The 21486-nt window shown below is 35.0% G+C and overlaps 2 protein-coding genes across 7 annotated transcripts in view; one reads left to right on the plus strand and one right to left on the minus strand.

Moving 5' to 3' along the window:
• Positions 1-1216: 1216 nt before the first annotated feature.
• Positions 1217-4423, minus strand: hsbp1b (heat shock factor binding protein 1b). Of its 2 annotated transcripts, XR_015514223.1 has the most exons (5): positions 4255-4408; positions 3960-4026; positions 1714-1837; positions 1459-1522; positions 1221-1353 (listed from the first exon to the last, which is right to left on the minus strand). XR_015514223.1 is itself a non-coding variant. In NM_200754.2 (4 exons), exons 1-3 carry the CDS (start codon positions 4297-4299, stop codon positions 1719-1721), a joined length of 231 nt encoding a protein of 76 aa, NP_957048.1. In that variant the 5' UTR covers positions 4300-4423; the 3' UTR covers positions 1217-1522; positions 1714-1718. The 2 variants fall into 2 exon arrangements, 1 of the variants encoding a protein (NP_957048.1); NM_200754.2 differs by having other exon boundaries at positions 1217-1522; positions 4255-4423.
• A 49-nt stretch (positions 4424-4472) lies between these two features.
• The window catches only part of si:dkey-246g23.2, a 186051-nt gene continuing 169037 nt past the window's right edge, over positions 4473-21486 (plus strand). For 2 of the 5 annotated variants that reach the window (XR_015514800.1, XM_087293039.1), the window contains exons 1-5: positions 4473-4609; positions 4971-5127; positions 7370-7456; positions 9246-9487; positions 10910-11043. Coding sequence is in view for 3 of the 5 variants with exons in the window: in XM_087293039.1 (XP_087149165.1) it covers positions 9288-9487; positions 10910-11043 (334 nt within the window). In the remaining 2 variants the exon portion in view is untranslated. The remainder of the gene's footprint in view (positions 4610-4970; positions 5128-7369; positions 7457-9245; positions 9488-10909; positions 11044-21486) is intronic. The other 3 variants (XR_015514801.1, XM_087293040.1, XM_087293038.1) reach the window with 2 other exon arrangements.

The following is a 21486-nucleotide window of genomic DNA, read 5'->3' on the forward strand; positions in this document are numbered from 1 at the left end:
TCAAAATAAAATGAGTTCAAAAGGAGAAAAGGCTTTCTTTTTTTAACCAGACATTTAAAAATAATATAATTTAGAGCAGTAATTATAATACCATGAAACTGTGATATTTTTATCCAAGGTTATCACACATTCAGAATCTTATACCGGCCAATGCCTAATGAGAATAAATATTTGCCTTTTGGCTTAAAACAGCATATTTATTTCAGAAAAGCATTTATCTTAACACACCGACTCCATTTTAAACTTTAACTCAATTTTGTTTTGTTTTTTTAAACTTCATTTTGCAACTCAAATGTACCTTGGTGTTAATAAATGTGGAATTTGTACTTGGAAACGTAATTGTTATTCAAATGCAACATCTAATGTTATGAATGCCAGGCTTTCTGCTTTAAGATTTTTAACGCCCTACAAATGTTAAGGATTAAGAATGTTTAGACCCTCAGGTTTTGAGAGATGAGTATGGGTTTTTCCACACACAACGTCATTTGATATAAAATAATTAATTTAATAAATTATTTATTGCTTAAATGCATGGAGCTGTTTAGAGTTAATATAGTTTACCAATTAATGTCATTGCGAACTAGTATTCCTTGATTCCTAATTGGTTATTTGTTGTCACAAATCTTGTCTGACTGAAATTTTAGCTGAAACAACTTACTAAAGTTCAGCATCTTGTAGTATAGACCAGTGGTGTTAAAGTCAGTTCCTTGAGGGCCGCAGCCGCGCACATTTTAATTCTAACCCTGCTTCAGCACACTGAAGCTGCGGTCACACTGGACTTTTCTCCCCATAGATTTCCATTTGTACTCATGCGAATGCGTCAGACTGGAAACACAAGCTCGTGCATCAAGTTTCACAGTTCGCTGCATTTCAAAGTTCAAGCTTCCTGAACTCTGACCTGCAAAATAACATCACTTGACTGCATGAGACCAATCGAGGATCAGAACATCGCTTTTTTTTGAATGTCTAATCATCTCATTTAATCCGGCACCTTTTCGCCATATGACATCATTTCACATGCTCAAGCTCTAATGTGACTGCAGCATTACCTGTAGGTTTAAAACAAGTCTGAATGACTCGGTTAGTTTGATCAGGTGTGTTTATTTACAGTTAGAACTAAACCATAGAGCTGCGGGCAAGAAAATTCCCAGAATAATTAAGGTAATGATAAAAGAGATGATTTGGTGAACAGTTGAATACAGACAGATGAGGACAAGGGATTTAAGAAACAACTTTTAATTCAACAACAAACTGGCTTTAACAGGAATGGTGATAGGTTGGCACTTGGGCTAGTGCTGTTATTACAGTAACGCAGGATTCGGCTCTACAGTTGGATGTCATGTTTAAAAAGTTCTTTGAGGAAAAAGGAAAAGCATACAGTCACAGCATTAAGACTGACTTTAATTCCTTCTACATTATTAAAAAAAGCAACACATCAAACCAAAATATGTTAGTCACCATAGAGAGAATCTTGCTGCTCCTGAAGAGTGTGTGTATAGTTTTATTCGTTCAACTCTGCATCCTGTGAAAGATAATTTTGCATAATTATATTTTGTATTTAGAATTTATGACTACAGTAGTCTACGATTGAAATGGATGTTTTTCAATCTTGTTCCAAAACAAGAATAGATAGTTTTAGGACAAGGTTATGATCCACTTCAATTGGTGACTACTGTAGTTTTAATTAAGGTAACTGATGAAACTGAAAAGTACCTCTACTAGGAGGCGTCTCCCTCTTTGACCTTGTTCTCTCCTTCAATCTCTTCCACTCCTGCCTGAGTCATCAGGTCTGCTATATTCTTCTCCAGGTCATCAATGCGGGTGCTCATTTCATCAAGTGAATATTATTAAGGAAGATGAGGGGAAAGCACAAGTAACCACTGATTTCTTAAAAAAAAAAAAAAAAAAAAAGCAGCATTTGATTGGTCCACACTGCAGAACGAGATTAAAATAAGGGTCTTTGTCTGCTTGCAAACAAACTCTGGTGCAGTTCAACTGAAACTAATGCAATACCATTAGTTTAGATCAGTGCAAAACATTGTCACAAGATGAAACCATGAAAAGGACAAAATGATTGTGCTGTTTTGACTCCATTACAAATTCTATAATGATGATGATTTATTGTTATGTAATGCCATGTCAACAACAAAGGCTATTTTTGTGGCAAGAACATTTCATAAATATACAATTAAAAACAACAAACAAATACATACATAAATTAGATAGACTTGTTAATACATAAAAAAAAAATCCTGGTGACACTTTGCTAAATAAATGAAGTTAATTTTATAAAAAAAGCCTTTTACAGTCATTAAAAGCAAAAGAGTCCTACAAATTCTATAACCTCTTCATTGGTGCTTAAATGATTAAAATATTCTATGATGTGTACAATTACAAAGTGCACATTCAGACCAGCACATAGTGCCATTTTGGATGTCTAGTAACATTAAAAACACAAGGACTAATTGTATCATTTTGGTCCTCATCAAAAAAGAGACCAAACTACAAGTGTGTTTAGGCTAGTTTTTTAGTTTGTTGATTTGAATGTGTGAAGGGAGTGAAAACAGTGGCATGGATGGTTTCATCATCTCTTACGCACATGCATGCAGGAAGGAGACTCCTTTCTAACAACTTTATTGATCCATAATGGACCACATCCTGACTGTGACCAAAAAAAAAGTATGCTTTAGCATTATATCCCGTTTATGGTTTCAGCTTGTAACACACCCTGTTATTTAGATTTCCTTTAGATATTCTTTATGCCTGTATTGTATTGTATTAATGCAGGTAAAACAGCACCAAAGTTTGGATGGCAGCATTCTCATTTAGTTAGATGAACCACTAACCGAGCATTCACATCAGTTTTAATTTAAATCAAACATGTCAAGTGTGAATTCACTTTAGATTAAATTAGGGCTGCCCTGCATGGTTTAGCTTCAACGTCCTTCAACACACCTGCCTGGAAGTTTCTAGTATACCTAAAAAGAGCTTGATTAGTTGGTTCAGGTATATTTAATTGGGGTTGGAACTAAAATAGGTAGGACATTTGGCCCTACCTGGTTTAAAATAAAACTCAATTCCTGGAAGGCCACAGCCCTGCAAATTTAGCTCCAACCATCTTCAACTCACAGCTGCTTAACAGTCTCTAGTAGCCTTTAACACCTGTTTGGGTTGGGTTAGGGTTGGAGCAAAGATGTGCCCCTCTAGGAATTGAGTTTGAGAGCTATGCTTTCAATCCATATATCAAGGCATTAAATGCAAAGCTGAAGCTTTTTTTTTTTTGCTTATGATTTTACTAATTTGTGAAGAAATTATCTTATGGTGGTTGTAAATTCTATCAAATTTGCTTGAGGGCCAAACAAGATGCTCATCTTTTTGTAAATGTTGGTTTTGGCATTTTAACTGTTAAAGGTTTGGGTTGAACACTCAAATAATATATATCAGACATGGAAATGTCACTTTTGTACCCATGAGGATAATTTGGTCACAATTGAGACAGACAGACATCTGCTAAATAAGTAATATAATTCAGAAATAGCCTGCTGTTATCTTAAAAGGACACTTCACCCAAAAATGAATCTTTACTCCTTACCCTCAGGTTGCTCCAAATCTTTATGGGTTTCTTTCTTCTGTTGAGAAGTTTAAGCTGAAAACCTGTAACCATTGACCTCCACAGTAGGAAAAACAAATAATATGAAAGTGAAAAGTTGCAGGATTTTTCAAAATATCTTTTTTTGTGTGTAACAGAAGAGAGAAAGAGTTTGAATCACAAGTTCTTTTGGTACATTGGTTTTAAAGTGTAAAGAAGCGAAAACAGTTAGCAGGAATTTCATCACATAATTGCTCCCATCACACTCATTATTGGGTGAACTAGCCTTTTAAACTGCGATGTGCAATCTCTTAATAAGCTTTCTTGAAAATCGCTGAAGATATATTATAAACAAGAAAGGAAAGGATATTTCTCCCGATGATCTGGTCTGACATTGTCTGGAACTTATCCTGCATCTGCTGCAGTAATGTCTGCACCTGTTTGGGACAAACTGTTACGTTAATCCGAAATCATAAAGCTTCGTAAACAAATAAAGTAAAATATATAAATCTCATCGTTGCAATATAACAAGTTTATTCTACGACAAATTTCATTTGACTTGGTAAACGAAGCTACGGAAAATGTCAAAAAATAGAGGTAAACAGTGCTTAGCATTAGCCTAGCTTAGCAAACCCCCAGAATACGACATTTGATTTCAAACGTACCACTGCTGTGAGATCCTGCACTGATTTTGGGTCTGTCTCTGCCATATTATTTAACTAAATAGATTTGTAGACGTGTAAAATGTGTTAATTATTCCTAAAATTGTGTATCTACCCAACCCTTTGCTTTCTTCAGATCAGCTGTTGGCTAAATCACGGAGTTGCGACAAATATCGCGGGATTTCAGAAATCTCACAGCGAGCGATTCCGCAGCTGCAGACAAGCAAATATACCTGTGGCGTGATCAGACCGAGAGAGCATCATGGCATTTCTCTCACACACAAATAAAATGCAGTCATGTTGTCAAGTACAACCAGCGACAAGTTACAGCAGGATGAGTAAGAATGCATTTACATGGGTAATTTTGTTTTGTTGGGAAATTACGTAAAATGTTTGTTTTCTGCAAGGGATGCCAATGTTAACGTTACCTCAGTGTCATACATACAGTATCGTTTTTATTTTTTTCCCTTTTTTTGTAAGACTGACAAAAAAGTTTAACTTTATTAGTAGGCTAATTATAATAAATGTGCGCAAGTTCTCAGTCGTGTCGTGTGTCAGTCGACTGTACTGACTGTACAAGAGAGGTTTTTGATGTTGTTACGTGTTTTACCACAAATTTACCTACATAAACAAGGGAAAGGAAGTAGTAAGCGCTTCTCATACAAATATGTGGTTAAATGCCCTGTTCATTTCGCCTTTTCCTTTCTCTGTAACATTAGCCCGGTGAAAGCAGCGCGCGGTCAAGCCCACATCTGCAAACTGCATCAGCCTGATTTAGACTTCTAGATGATGGCAAGATGAGACAGCAAATGCTCACGAGAGTGAGTGTGTGTTGCTGCTGTTATAGTTGTCAAACAAGTCTCCGTCCGACACCAGGTATGCTTGAACCTACAAGGTTTCCTTTCTTGCAACTTATTTTCCTAACATTAGCCGTTTCGTCAAGGTAAAGCGAAAGCTGCTTCGCGAAACTTGCTGAATAAGCTTTCAGTTGGTGCTTAAAAAACCGAGGAATATTAACATGGAGTTCCTTCATTGCATGAAACTGCTAATCAGAGAGTTCTAACGCGATATTGCATTAATATTCATTTATCAGGTTCACTTGAAGCAGTCGAATACTACGTATGCTTCTTCGTGTAGACTCTGTACTGGAGATCAAGATGTCCTGTTCGCGAATGAATTGTCTATCTAAGTCGATTCTTATACAGTGAATAAGTTGGTTGAAACATTCCGAAAATAAAGATTTCGTTCACGAATCAAACTATTTAAGCAGTGACATAGGCTTTAGCATAGTATGCTCTTAAATATGACTTTTATGCAAAAGGTCCATGCATGCACATTAAGTTTATCATGGAACTATCAATGGCATAAATAAAGAAATAATAATAGAAGTGTGTATAAACACAGAATGGTTCGTGACTCTGTAAGGTTCTTCATTTGTAAGGTTCTCTGCAGGTTTATCATTTATAAAATACGTTTACTGTTTAATTTTGTAAATGCAAATCCCTATTCATGTTCTGGATATCACTTAATGAATTGTATTGATTTCTGGCTGTGGCAAACTATGCTAAGACATTTCATTAGCTAAACCCCTTATTTACATAAAAAGAAAAACAGCAATATATGACAACACATTACTTTTAGATCTTGTGTTTTGGATCACTACTTAACCATGTGGGACTGATGCCAATCACTTGATACTTTAACAGATTTGCTAATTTCTATTAATATATTAGCTTATGTTTTGTTTATCTTAAAACAGCACAGAATAGAGGTATTGAGAAAGGTTGAACTTCTTTGACCTGCAACACTTCAGTAAAAGACAATGTAAATACATTAAAAAGATAAATGAATTTAGGAAAAACAGCATGGTGAAATGAAGTACACAAAAGACAAGCTGAAAGATTTTCCTGCTGCTTAAATCTGCTGCTGGATCTGGTTTCTGAAGATCATGTCACACACATGCATGTGACATTAATATGAAGTGCCTAAAACTATCCAAACATGTTTATGGTCATGTTTGCCAATCCCGAAAAACAAAGTCTCCTGTTTGTCCAGGCAAGTTGTGTGTTTACTGAAGGTGCGGATGTATACATGTTCTTGAGAGAGACGTAGAGACTGTCAGAAAAGCCCAACCCCCTTTGGAATGCAGAAGTTATGCAACGCCTCTATGTACGTACAGTAGCAGTTCTCAGAAATTAGAGACCTCCACTATAGAGGTCACGAGCAATCCTAACATACTCTGTTTCAGTTGACTTCATAGGGATTAGGCAGAATTCCTCAGTAGCCTGATCACCTAAACCCACTAAATCCATATTAGAATGGTGCAGGACTCTTGGACTTGAGTTTGATCTTGAGGGTTTTTGTTTGTTTTCAAATGGTCGAGTGCAAAAGAGAAAACTTTGTATAGAGAAGTTATAAATCAGAATATATATAGACACAAATTATATAAATATATGATGTATATTATATATACTAAGTAAATGTAAATTAGATTAAATATAAATGACTAATATATAGAAATATTCATTCATTCACGTCGGCTTATTCCCTTTATTAATCCGGGGTCACCACAGCGGAATGAACCGCCAACTTATCCAGCAAGTTTTTATGCAACGGATGCCCTTCCAGCCGCAACCCATCTCTGCGAAACATACACACACACACACACACACACACACACACACACACACACACACACACACACTATGGACAATTTAGCCTAGCCAATTCACCTGTACCGCATGTCTTTGGATTGTGGGGGAAACCAGAGCACTCGGAGGAAACCCACGTGAACACATGGACTCCACACAGAAACGCCTATTGAGAGTATTGAGAGTGGACGAGAGTGCTGGTTATTTACTCCCCAACTACAATCCCTGCTAGCACGGATACTCAAACCTGAGAACGTTAGATCACAAGACCAACTCTCTAACCCTTTGGCCATGGCTGCCCGTTTTATAATGTAACACATATTATTGTGTTTTAGAACGTCATTAAAGGTGTACATAGGAAAGTATGTACATAGGATTTGAACATTGTTTCAGTATGTGGTTGAACGAGATATAACAGTTGAAATTTTAAGTATTAAAGATGTTTTTTGTTATTTTTATCCACCCAGGTCCTCTGACGACAGCTTGACGCACTCAGGTTGCCAGATTGAACACACCAACAGGAGCGAGGGTTCCTGACTATCAAGCCTTACATTGTAAGCTGCTCAGCTAACGTTTATGTTTGTAAAATATCTATTATTGGCTAATCAAGCACCACCTTCAGTTTATATTTATAACTGAATCTGTGCCTCATTTCGGAGGCCGCAACTGTACTCCAGAGTTAGCAATTTCAGCTGCGCATGAGGAACTGAGGCACTGAGGAAGCCTTCATGACTGAATTAAAACACACTGTGTTTTTCACCAAGGCAACCTGGGGTGCTAAAATATAATTAGATAGTACTACCTACCACGCCACCCGTAGTTTTGTCTCGTCACAGCAAGAAGGTTGCTGGTTCAAGCCTCGGCTGGGTCAGTTGGCATTTATGTGTGGTATTTGCATGTTCTCCCCACGTTTGCGTGGCTCTCCACCAGGTTCTCCAGTTTCCCCTACAGTCTAAAGACATGCGGTACAGGTGAATTGGGTAGGCTAAATTGTTGGCAGTGAATGAGTGTGTATGGATGTCTCCCAGAGATGCTGCTGGAAAAGCATCCACTGCCTAAAACATATGCAGGATAACGCCCCATTCACAAGGGGCTTCAGCATCAACGCTTCCCATTCACTTTGAATGGGTGACGTCAGGCGTTGCCGAACTGCATTGTGGATCCGTCGGCGCGGCTTCAGAGGCGTTGCTCGCTGCAGTAGTTGGGACTAGCTCAACTTTTCAAGCACCGACGGAAGCGTCAGCGAATCGGATCGCTGTATGCAAATACACCAGCTAGACAGTGGCCTATTGCTGACTGAATTTCATTGGCTAACGCTTCTATGACGATCGCTTCAGCCCCAACTTCAGACTTGCCCTCATTCAAGCGTTGACGCTGAAGCCCCATGTGAATGGGGCGTAAATTAATAAAGGGACTAAGCCGAAAAAAATAAATAAATGAATAATATTTGAATTTCATTAAAATCTAAAGAAAAAGATTTTTCGAGCTGCAAAGATGCTAATGTAAATCAGAATGACATAAAAACATGTTCAAATAATCAAATTCAATGAGACAGCTGTCATGTGCTCAAAAACACAATGTCAGTATAAACTTCCAGGTAAATTCTTGCATCACAATCCTTTTCCTGTGTCCTTTTAAAACTGTCCACACCCTCAGGAAATATTTCTGTCCGACACTTGTGCTGAATTGGGGAAATGATGCTTGCAGCGTAAGCTCATAACTATTTCAACACTTCTCGGCAGAACCTGTGACTCAGCTCATGTTTTGATGAGACATTTGCCTGGTCGGAGACAAAGAACAGCCTTATCATTTAGTCCACAAACAGCCTGTTTAACTGAGATATTGTTGGATTGGGTGTCAGCCTGTAGATGACTGTTACTGTCCCGGACGACTGTGAAAACGACCATGCATTTCCAGAAAGGGGCACATGAATCATTAACAATGTGTTTATATGTTTGCTATTGTTGTCCCTGTGAAAGCTTTACGTGATTGTTCACCCCAAAAAGTAAATTTAATTTAATTAATCAACTTATAAACCTTTATGTTTGTCTTCTGCTAAACAGAAAACACTGTATCAATTGACTCCTGTGGGTTATTTTTATATTAAAATATTATTTTTTGAATAAAATTTGTATGTGTTTTCAATTGAACGAAAAAACATAAAGGGTTGAAACCAGTCTCTTTAAGGTGACTGAAGGTGGCACTGCTGCTTTTTTGGCTCCTTTAGGGCCTGTGTCTATGCAGTAAATGTATGCCTCTTTTGTTAGTTTAAGCTGCTAGTTTTTAGCGACAGTAGTAGAATCTTAATTTCATCTGTGCTCAAGTGTTTTTATCTTCTTGCAGGGAATGGAAGTATAAAAGACGTGTTTTGTTGAGGACTGAGCGATGGAGCAGGGGTCAGAGGAGAACATGGAGAGCTCATGGACACTGCTGTCCTGGATGGCTTCTGGCGTGATGGTTTTTGGGGGCGCAGTGCCGTATGTTCCGCAGTACCAGGAGATCCAGAGGACCAGCAACGCTGAGGGATTCTCAACAAGAGTCTGTCTGGTGCTGCTCATCGCAAATATACTGCGCATTTTCTTCTGGTGAGTTTTGGTTTGGTGTGGTTTTTGTTTTGTTTTTTGCTTTGGTTTTAGTTTTGTTTTTGTTTTTTCGTTTGTTTTTTGATTAGTTTTTTTGTTGTTGTTCTGCTTTTGGTTTGATTTTTGTTTTGTGTTGTTTTTTGTTTTGTTCTTTGTTTAGTTTTTTTATTTGTTTGTTTTTTTTGTTCCTGTTTTGTTTTATATAGTTTAGTTTTTGGTTTGGTTATTTATTTATTTATTGTTTTCCTTTGGTTTTAGTTTTGTTATTTGTATTATTTTGTTGTGTTGGGTTTTTGATTTGTTCTTTGTTCTTTGTTTTTTTGTTCTTTGTTTAATATATAGTTTTTTTGGTTTTGTTTTGCTTAGTTATTTGCTTTGGTTTTAGTTTTGTTTTTGTTTTGGGATGTTTTTTTTGTTTAGATGATTGTTTTTGTTTTTTTGTTTATTGTTTTATTGTGTTGTGTTGTTGTTTAGTTCTTTGCTTTGTTTTTTTCATTCGCTTTTTTACTTTTTATGTTTTGTTTTTTTGTTATCAAACATGATGTTATATTTGTCAGAATGATATTTATGTGAATTTTTTTGTGAAGATTTTCTAAATTTTTCTTTTTGTAGCCAATTTGTGCTTGCATTTTGTTTAAATTTTATATATATATATATATATATATATATATATATATATATATATATATATATATATATATATATATATATATATATATATATATATATATATGTGTATATATATATATATGTATATATATATATATATGTATATGTGTGTGTGTGTGTGTGTGTGTATGTATGTATGTATGTATGTATGTATGTATGTATGTATGTGTGTGTGTGTCAGAATGTCATACTTGATTTCCTTGATAAATAGTTTGATGTCTATTTCTCAGCCATATATACCAACAAAATCTGCTTATTTTTATTTATTTATTTATTTATTTTTTGTATTTGCCCATCTAATCAATATCTGGTTAAAATAATATTATTTTATTTTTATTTATTTTTATTTCATTTCATTTGTGCCATTTTGGCAGGCCATAAGTAATACCACTGCAACATTTAAATATGACTTTTAAATATATTTAAGATATACGACAAAAAAAGGGAAAAAATGTTAATAATAATTAACCCATTAAGTAAATAATTAGAATATTAAACAAATTAACAAATATTAAAACACAGTAATTGGAAAATCAGTTAAAAAGATGCTATGTTGTTTGCCACATTTTTCAGGTCAGTTATTTGGAAGTACTTTGCAATGTACAACATTCGCTCAACCGATTGCATGCAGTTGGCTTTGACAAATTAAAGATAAAAGAAATATCTGAGAAACTTTTTTTTTATTATTATTTTTGATTATTATTGTTTTTGTATTTCTCTCTGGCTTCTCTTGAGACAGATTTGCTTGTTTTGCAGGATAGGCAAACAATTTGAGCTGCCTTTGCTTCTACAGAGTGTGGTGATGATTCTCACCATGTTGGCGATGCTGCATTTGTGCTGTTCAATCCAGAGCAGCAACCGTGTCAGTACCAAACAGCACCACATCACAGGTAATCATATTCAACACTCTATCCAGCAGCAGCTTCAAACTTACTGTGAATGGTTTGCTCAGACCGTGCTTTTTTCAAATGTTTTCCTTTCCACTCACTTTAGTATTTTGCTTTATTCTTAAAAAAATGTAAGTGTCTATTGCTTACCTTGCTGCATTTTTGATAACTACAAAAAAAGCATTATTATAAAATATGATTGTAATGTAAATTATTATATGTAATACAAATACATAAATTTTAGTTTTTAATTTTGGCCTAAATATTTATGCAATATATTTGTTTTTAATAGCAAATCTGTTCAAAACCATTTTTACCCAGCCTAGTTATGGATGGATGGATTGATTGATTGATTGATTGATTGATTGATTGATTGATTGATTGATTGATTGGTGGATGGAAATATGGAAGTAATGATGGATGAATGGATGGATCATTGGATGAATGAATGAATTAATAGATATGTGGATGGATGAATAAATTATTGCGTGGATGGATATATGGGTGCGTGAATCAATATATGGATGGATAATTGGATGGATAGATGAATCATTGGATGAATGATTGAATTAATAGATATGTGGATGGTTGGATGGATAATTGGTTGGATGAATGAAGAATGAATGAATGTATGAATGAAAGGATGGATGGACTGATATATGGTTACATGGGTGGGTGGATTATTGGATGAATGAATAAACTAATGGATATGCGAATATATGGATCGATGAATTAATGAATGCGTGGATGGATATATGGGTGCATGAATGTATATATAAATAGATAAATGGATAACTTTGGATAGATGGATCATTAGATAAATGAATGGATATGTGGATGAATGGATGGATGGATGGGTGAATAATTGAATGGATGGATGGATGGATGAATGAATGGGAGGGCTGAAATTTGGATGCATTGATGGATGGATAAGTCATTGAATTATTGACCTAATCAATTACTTAATGGATATGTATTAATGTTTTATTGAATATATATAAATGTATGGATAGATATATGGATGGGTGGATGGATGAATCATTGGATAAATGAATGAATGGATATATAGACAGATGAATGGATATTTGAATGGATTGATGTATACATGAATTAATGGGTGTATGAATGAATGAATATATGGATGTGTGGATGGATGTATTATTGAATGGATGAATGAATGAATCAATGAATGGATGGATGGGTAGATGAATGAATGAATGTGTGGATGAATGGATTAATGGATGGATGGATGGATGGATGAATGAATAAATATGTGGATGGATGAAGGTATGGATGGATGCATGATAGATCTTTTAAACATGTTTTAAAATCCAATATTTTGGGGGGAACATATCACATGAATCTTTGAAAAGCAGTGATAATCTCTGTGATGCTTGCAGAAATTGGTAAAAGTGCTAGTTGCAATCAGTCATGTGGCCTTTCATTATTCAAGTGTTATGTCATCGCCTGAGGTGATATGAATGCTATATAAACTCCAGCATACAAAAACATTGCTAAACAGTTATCACCTCTGTCTCTGCTGTCATGTAGATGCGATTAAAACAGCGTGAATGTTACTCATCGCCCGCGGCGCCAGTCTAGTCGCACATTCATTTATAATGAAGATGTTAAGCGTCTGAGAATATTGGCATCACGTGGAACCAGGGCACAAACTGTGTGTAGTTTCCTTTCTGCTCATCCACAGCATTGATTTATGATACAGTTATGCTTCAGCTGATTGGCTTTTTCAGGGTGTGCAAGAAGAAACTCAATCTCCAGTGAGTTTATGAGATCACTGTCTGAGAGGGAGCTTTGGATGATAACACTTTGCTATGGGGTAATAATTAGAAAATTGAATGTGAAATCAGACAGAGGCCTAATTTACCTGTCACGTTGATTGATTAAGCTGGAGGCTACAGCTCTTCTTCACTTTGTTATAAAGTGTGTAGAGTATGGAAATGCTGACCAGCACACACTGTCCTACTTAAAGGGATCCTGTTATGCTCTTTTTGAAAGTCTTGATTCTGTTTGGGGAGTGTAGTAAAACATGCTATCGTAGTTGTTAATTTGATTAAACGGATTATTTTGTACATTATTTACATTATTGTTATACCTTTCTCCCCAACCTGGCCACAACAGCTCATTTAGTTCAAAGTTAGATAAAGGCCCACCTTTCAAACAACTAAATGTGTTATGACTGGTTAGCTGTCCCAGTGCGTTGTGATTAACAAATAGCTAGACAGTGTTTCAGTACTGCCATACCCTATTCCCAAATTTTGGGAAAATTTCTGCGGAATTATTTTGGGAGTATCATAACTAAAACTTAATATGGAAAATAAAAGAAATAAAATTGCTTAGGTGGGAGTGGCAAAAGAAGAAAGGGTTACATGAAAAAAAGGGAGTTTCAGTATATGTACTACAGCTGATTTTCACAGTGGCAACACAGATGCAGGGGAGATAAACAGTGACTACATTTACATGGACATCAGTAATCAATTTATTTGCCTTAATCTGAATAAGACAATAATATAATTAAGGTGTTTGCATGAGTTGCTTTTTGAATGTTCCTTTCATGATTCCAAGTTTACATGTTATAGCACATAATTCCATTAACATCATTGCATCAATGCCACGCTATCCACATTTCCTCCAGAGTTTCATTTGATTTCTTAATTTGTGGACTTGAACTGCAGTTTGGCACTTTCACTTTCATTCAGGAACTTTTCTTTCATGCCCCTCTGTGACAAACAAGATATTTGATATTTCAAGCAAGGAACTTCTTAAGGAATATAGTTTTAATGGAATATTTGATACCATATGCCATATAGGAGAAGAAACTCCTCTGCATTTCTCAGTTAATGCAGAGTCTCGATAGGTGCAGAGAATAGTGTCAAACAGCCAAGTGTGTATAGACTATTCTGTCATAAAATGCGGCAAAAATCATACACAACGGTAATAGTTTGATAAGTTTGATTAGTTTTGTTTAACTAATTTTGTGTCAACTAAATCAGCTGATACTGAAGCTGAAAACTTTTCCTTTCTTGGTAAGTGTTGATACTTTTGTAAGGTAACTTTCCTTCAAAGTTAAGGTGAATATCTCAGAAAAAAAACCCTCAAACTAATGTTATTGACAACAAATAATGATTTTTAACAGTTTTATTGTTTAACATTAAACAAATCAATGTTTCAACAGCCATAATATCACCCCTTAATTTTTTTTTTTACCAAAATTCCAGATAAATTAAGAGTTATGATTTTGAATTACTCACAAAATTTCGTTAATTTTGTATTAAACTGCTTTTACATAAATTTAAATTTCATGTAATACATTTGTGTCAGTCAAACAGGAAAGAGGAGTTATAACACTTATAAACTGCCTGTGTTTTTAATACTTACCACAGTTTTCAGATTTGCATGCATCAATTCAGTCTTGCATGCAAGGGAATTCAGTCTCCTACATTTTAATTAACCAAGTATTGTCATATTTTGTTTTTATAGTTGTAACAATACAACATAATTTTCCTCTAGACTTAAATCTTTTTATTTATAACATTTTTGCCTTAAATCATGTTTCTCAAAGGCCCAAGTTTGTAAATTCTAAATATTATAACTAAACTGAGTTTCATTTTAATGCTTCTAAATACACTTAATAAATAAACACATCACACCTATTAATAAAATAACCTAGAATTCTTAAGAATCACTTTCAGAATTAGGGTTGCACAGTTAATCGAATTTCTCATCATGATTAGAGATGTCATAATTACATAATCGTTTAAAGCTGTGATTACAAAAATATAATAATTTTATAATGATAATGATATATATTATGTGTGCATAAGTGTCAGATTCCCCTACTGCAGCATGTCACGTTTTTCCTACCATAAGGCCTTTTAATACCTCATGTTATTTACATGACAGCATGTCATTTCTGTCTCTATGCAGTTGCGTGTTTACACACTCTCTGTATTTTTGTATGACTTTGAATGTAGCCCATACACGTCCATGTGCATTTCACATGAAAAGTGAAAGTGGAAGTAAACATGTTAATAAGTGGAACTTCTGCTCTGCATTTTACTCATTCAAATGCACAAACACACCAACATGCACACAAACCCAGTGCTCATATATTGTAGTTATCATTATAGTTGCCTTCCTGGGGGAGAAAGGGAGCTTAAATCTTAACACATAGCATGTCTGCTAATAACAGTTTCAGTGCAAAACAGCAGCTCTCACAGAGCAATAGTGTGTGTGTGTCAGTGGGTGTGCCTGAATGGCTTTGTAGGTGTCCGGTTACAGTAGAAGCTTTAGGGAAGGGTGTGTGCTGGACCCAGAATAGTACGTACATGGGGGCCTCCTGTCATGTGAAAGCCTTTTAATCAATGTCTGCACAGTTGGCTGTGTGTGACCTACAGCCCAGCTGTCCCCTGCATAACATCACACTTATTGTATACTGTACAAATCAGTATTGGAAAGAGTACTGAAAAATCATAGTCAAGTAAAAGTTCCGTTACTTTCCAAAAATGTTGTGCATGTTGCCAAAAGTGTTTTTTACAACCATATTTTTGTTGCGTGTTAGCAGAGCACTTTAATCCACAAATGTAGGCCCACACGCAGCACTGCTCTCATAGCAGGAAAATGAAAACAAAACCTTTGTTGCGGCACATTTATGAAAGCAACACTGACGACCCATGTCTCCAAACAATTCTTCTTCTTCCACTCTTCCACTCCTTTTAAAAGGACTCAAGAGTAGTGAGGATTACATTAGCTGCGTCCCAAATCGCATACTTATGCACTATTCTACGCCATTTTGTAGTATAAACAGTGTAAGTAGTGTGTTCACACTGAAAACTCTAAAAATCATAAGTGCACTTTAATTACCCGGATGATGCACTCATTCAGCCGCTAAAATGAAGTGTGGAATGATGGACACTTCACGCACTCAACGACCGCAGGTTTGCATACGTAGCGGAAGGGGCGGAGCTATCGGACGCACATGTTGAATAACTTTATTTATTTTGGATGGTGAAAGCAAATTTCTCCAACGAGAGTGATTATAGCGCCTCCCGATGGTGAATGCGGCAATACTCACGGCAGGTATTATTTGATAATTCTGTTGTTTATTTCACTGATTTGGCAACCGTCAAACATCATTAGGAAAACGGTTTGAATTTCCGCTTAGTAAAAAAAACATTAGTGTGCCATTTGGGACACCACTTCATACATATACTATCCTGTTGAGTGTGTAAGTGCATAAGTACATAGTGCATGAGTGCATAGTGTATAGTGTGCCATTTGGGACGCAGCTACTGTGAAAAGTTGATGTGTTTACATGCAGTTTGTGCAGGGATGTGTAAACGTAACATTCTGTAGTTATCTTCCTATGTTCGTTCCTTCCTTCCAACTTTCCTTCCATTGTCTGTTTGTTCTGTTCTTCCTTTATTCATTTGTTTGTTCGTTCCTTCATTAATTTGTTCCTTCTTTCATTCCTCCCTTCATTCATTACTCATTCATTGATTCATTCATTTGTTCGTTAATTCATTTTTTTGTTTGTTGCTTCGTTTGTTCCTTCCATCCTTCATTCTTTCGTTCGTTTGTTCAGTCCTTCCTTCCTTCTTTACTTAGTTCCTTTCTTCCTTTCTTCGTTTGTTCAGTCATTCCTCCCTTCCATAGTTTGTTCAGTCCTTCCTTTCTTCCTTCTTTCCTAAGTTCCTTCCTTCTTTAGTTTGTTCAGTCCTCCTTTCCTTAGTTCCTTCCTTCCATAGTTTGTCAGTCATTCCTCCCTTCCATAGTTTGTTCAGTCCTTCCTTTCTTCCTTCTTTCCTTCTTTCCTAAGTTCCTTCCTTCCATAGTTTGTTCAGTCCTTCCTTCCTTCCTCCCTTCCTTCCTTCCTTCCTTCCTTCCTTCTTTCCTTAGTTCCCTCCTTCGTTTGTTCAGTCCTTCTTTCCTTAGTTCCTTCCTTCTTTCCTTCCTTACTTTCTTCCTTAGTTTGTTCAGTCCTCCTTTCCTTAGTTCCTTCCTTCCTTCTTTCCTTCCTTCCATAGTTTGTTCAGTCCTTCCTTCCTTCCTTCTTTCCTTAGTTCCTTCCTTCCTTCGTTTGTTCAGTCCTTCTTTCCTTAGTTCCTTCCTTCCTTCTTTCTTTCCTTCCTTCCTTCCTTCCTTAGTTTGTTCAGTCCTTCCTTCCCTCCTTAATTTTAGTCCTTTCCTCCTTCTTCCCTTCCTTAGTTTGTTCTGTTTTTCCTTTTTCTTCATTCATTTCATCCTTCCTTTGTTTTTCCCTTTATTCGTTCGCTTATCCATTAATTTGTTCATATTTAGTTTCTTTTCTCATTAGGTCCTTTGTTTGTTCATTCATTCCTTCTTTCTTTTTCCTTAGTTGTTCAGCCTTTCCTTCTTTCCTTAGTTTGTTCAGTCCTTCCTTCATTCATTTATTTCGTCCTTCCTTTGTTTCTCCCTTCATTCGTTTGCTTATCCATTCATTTGTTTGCTCATATTTTGTTCCTTTATTCATTAAGTCCTTTGTTCATACAATCATTAGTTCCTTCTTTCCTTCCATTGTTTGTTTAGTCCTTTCTTAAATCCTTCATTCATTTGGTTCTTCCTTCCTTCCTTCCTTTCTTCCATTCCTTGTTCTGGCCTTCTTTCATTCGGCCCTTCCTTCCATTCTTCATTCATTTCATTTAGTGATTGTTTATGGCTGTTTAGCGATTTTAGTCATCATTCAGTCGACATCCTTCATTTTCTCATCAGTGACAAAGACTAAAAAAAGTCTCTGGGTCATTGTGTGTAAAGATTTTGGACATTTTTAATGCTTCCAAAAGGTTTGCTGCATTTATAAAGTGCCCATGTTTTGAGGTTGTTCAGTATGATGCGATTTACTTTCTATTCAGAAACAAGAAAGAAATAAAGTAAGGACTGCAGGTTGAAGCAAAATAGTGGAGTAAAAGTACCGATACTGCTCTAAAAATGTACTCGAATGAAAGTAAAAGTACACATTTTTAAAAACTACTTGGCAAATTAAAAATTCCTGAGAAATACTCCAATGACTGTAATTGAGTAGTTTTTGTAATTTACACCACATAGTATCTGTTTTTCTGATTTTGGATGTCAATGATTATTCAAAATATCTTAATTTGTATTCAACAGAAAAAATATACATTTAATGCTTTGGAGGGTGAGTAAATAGTGTAAATGTTTATTTTTGGTGTGAATATCACTTTAAGAGCGCTAACAAAGAAAACATTCTGCTATTCTTGAAGTTCCAGTTGCTTTCAATTTCTTTAGTACAAGTTTTATGTAACATAATTTCACAAACCTCAAATTAGATCATTATATTTTACTCTATATTTAGTATTGATACAATCTAATGTACCTTCCTGCATTAATTTATGTAGCATCGTTATACAAATCAAGATTAAAACACAATTTTCTCTAATTTTAAATCACTTTAGATCATTCAAGACTGTGATAAAGCAAATTAATACCTTGTTCATGTACTCATTTTTGATAATAAATGAGAGCACAATCAAAATCAACCATAAATGGCAAGACCAGTGCATGTCTAGCTGTCAGATCTCCTAAACACATGTGGAAATATATGCTCAAAGTGACCAATTAACCTATAGGCTTTTTTATACACTGTATGATGTGGCTTCACACATTTCTCTTGTGAGCTGGGAGGACATGTAGGGTTATGTTACATGTTTTCCGCCGCGAGTAATGATTTTGCATTGACTCGCAGCGATTGCCTTCAGGCTGTTCATTAGACTCCTACTGTTGTTGTCTTGACATCAGTTCATAAATGTGCAAAGAGCAGGTGTTACTGTATGACCTTTCAGAGACCGAATTAAGAAAGTCAATGTCCCGTATCTGTTTCATCTTTTTTTTCTCCAGACTGTGCTTTAAATGCCAATGTGTTTTGCCCTGGAGGTTGTGTCAGCTCGGTTTCTGCCTTTTCATACAGTGGCCTTTTCATAGTATATTTGCAATTTTTTAATACATTTTTTTATTTGGCTTTTTTGTGACAATTAGACGTTTTTTCCTGTGATTATGACAAAACTACATTGACAGTATTGTTATAGTCATATAAGCTAGCAAGATGGGGCATGGTATGATTTATTATTATTATTATTATTATTAATTTTATTATTATCATCATCATCATTATTATTATTATTATTATTATTATTATTAAAGCCAATGCTGCTTTACCTGGATAGAAAAATGTAGCATATCTAGAAATGTTGCATTGAAAATAAAATTCTTATAATTTGCTTAAATGATTCTAAATAAATGTTTTAGTTATTATTACTTAGTGATAATTAGATATTTTATTGCTGTGATTGACAAAACTACATTGACAGTATTGTTATAGTCCTATTAGGTAGGGTTGGTACCATTTATTATTATGATGATGATGATGATGATGATGATGATGATGATGATGATGATTATTATTATTATTAAAACCATTGCTGCTTTTCTCGGTAGAAAAAAATGCAGCCTGTACAGAAAATTGCATTGATTTTTTTTTTGTATTTTTTTAATATACTCGGATGATTCTGTATAAATATTAGAGTTATTATTACTTAGTGATAATTACATGTTTTGTCACATTGGGTAGCAAGATGGGGGATTTATTATTATTTTTATTTTTATTATTAAGCCATATTATTTATCATGTTCAGAAATATTGCATTGCAAATACAATTCTCATAATATGCTCAAATGATTCTGAATAAATATTTTAAACGATAAGATTTTTGATCATTTGAAACAGGTCTCTTGCACTTAGACTGCATTTGTTTGCAAGAAATGCAAAAAAAAGTTGTATTTTGTAATGCTATTAATATTTTACATAATAGCTGTTATCAGTACAGTAAGTGCTGTCTTTATATTGTTATAATCAATTATGATATATTATGATCAAATGTGTTCAAACAATAATTGGTGTGAATATATGAACATATATTATTCCTTTTTTTACATTTTTATTTCATGTTTTTATTTAATAAATTTGATTGATTTATATTATTAAGCCTAGTTTCATAGAGAATTTGGTTCGAATAACAGGTCTGTTTGAAAGACCCACCCAAAAGAATTTGTCCATACAGTACATGTGCTCAGTACTGGTATGCCATAATAAAATGTAAAAACAAATACCTATGAAAATACCCCATCAAAAAAAGGGTTTAAGATCATGTGTTGGATGTTGCTTCGGTGGGACTTCCCTGAAGTCCCAAATGTTTTTAAATTAAAGAGATTTCTATTTTTTTAAATAACATATGATGTAATAACTTGTATGATGTAATTATGTAAATAATGTATTTCAAAAATAAGTATTGTTTACATGTTTATTAGTTCTAAATCTTGTTACGTGTGGTTTGTGATGACCACGATGAAAATGTGTGGTTATGATCACCATCTAACAAGCTACTCCAGCAAAAAAACAGTGACTGTGCTTAAAATGTTATTAAAATGCAGTATTTAAACCTCATAATTAAATAGAAAATAAGGCGAATAACAGCAAACAAGTCCACTTAAAAAATAAAACATGAATCACTCCTTTCACCAGGCTGGCTACAGGCCTGAATAAGGTAATGGGACTTTAAAAACTAGAACAGCAGAGCCCTCTTGTGGACACTGCTGGTACTTGACCTGGGTTTCATTGTATGGTGGCACTGTGGGGTCACTGTGAATTGCACTGTGTGATTTAAATGTAGTGAAATAGTTGCACATGGTTGTCTTGGTAAAGGAGTGACAAGTGCTGTTATCTGTGCCGCACAGAGCTGAACTGAGGTCAGTCAATTGTGGCCACTAACTCCGGTGTCAGCTTTAATACTCATTTCATTAACACCCTGCTGTGTGTCCAATTAACTCGCATTGTAAATTAATAAGTACATGCATCCACGTCACACAATTTGGCCACGAGGTATGAGATAAAACTTTTCCAGTGTTCAGTTTTACAGCATTGCGGATTGACCTGTTCAAAGCACACCAGCTCTAACTGTGCTGTGGATATCTGACATAATCAGAAGGTCAAGCTTAACATTTCTGCTGTAAAGATGTTCACAAATGATTAAGTCTACATGTATCGTCAAAACTTGAAACAAGTCTGCAGCCTCTTTTTCTTCATATTTTGTTCTTTATAATACAGACTTCTGTGTAAACGTTGCGTAAATGTCAGAGTATTTATAAATATGTCTGATATGAGTTGGCAGGAATTAATCTGCTCGCATTTCAATCCTCAGGCCATGTCCGACATCACTGTTTCTTATTGCTCATACTGTGCGTAGCAATTTCATCAAAGTATTATGTGTTATGTAACTCATTCTGCGTTGTTTATGCAACACAATTGTACAATTTGTACTATTACATTTGCAAGCAATAACTCTAATTGTTATCATTGCTATTATTATTGGAAATGACATAATGTCACATGTATGT

Source organism: Danio rerio, chromosome 18, assembly GCF_052040795.2.
Source record: "Danio rerio strain M-AB ecotype USA chromosome 18, GRCz13ab, whole genome shotgun sequence".
Lineage (NCBI taxonomy): Eukaryota > Metazoa > Chordata > Actinopteri > Cypriniformes > Danionidae > Danio > Danio rerio.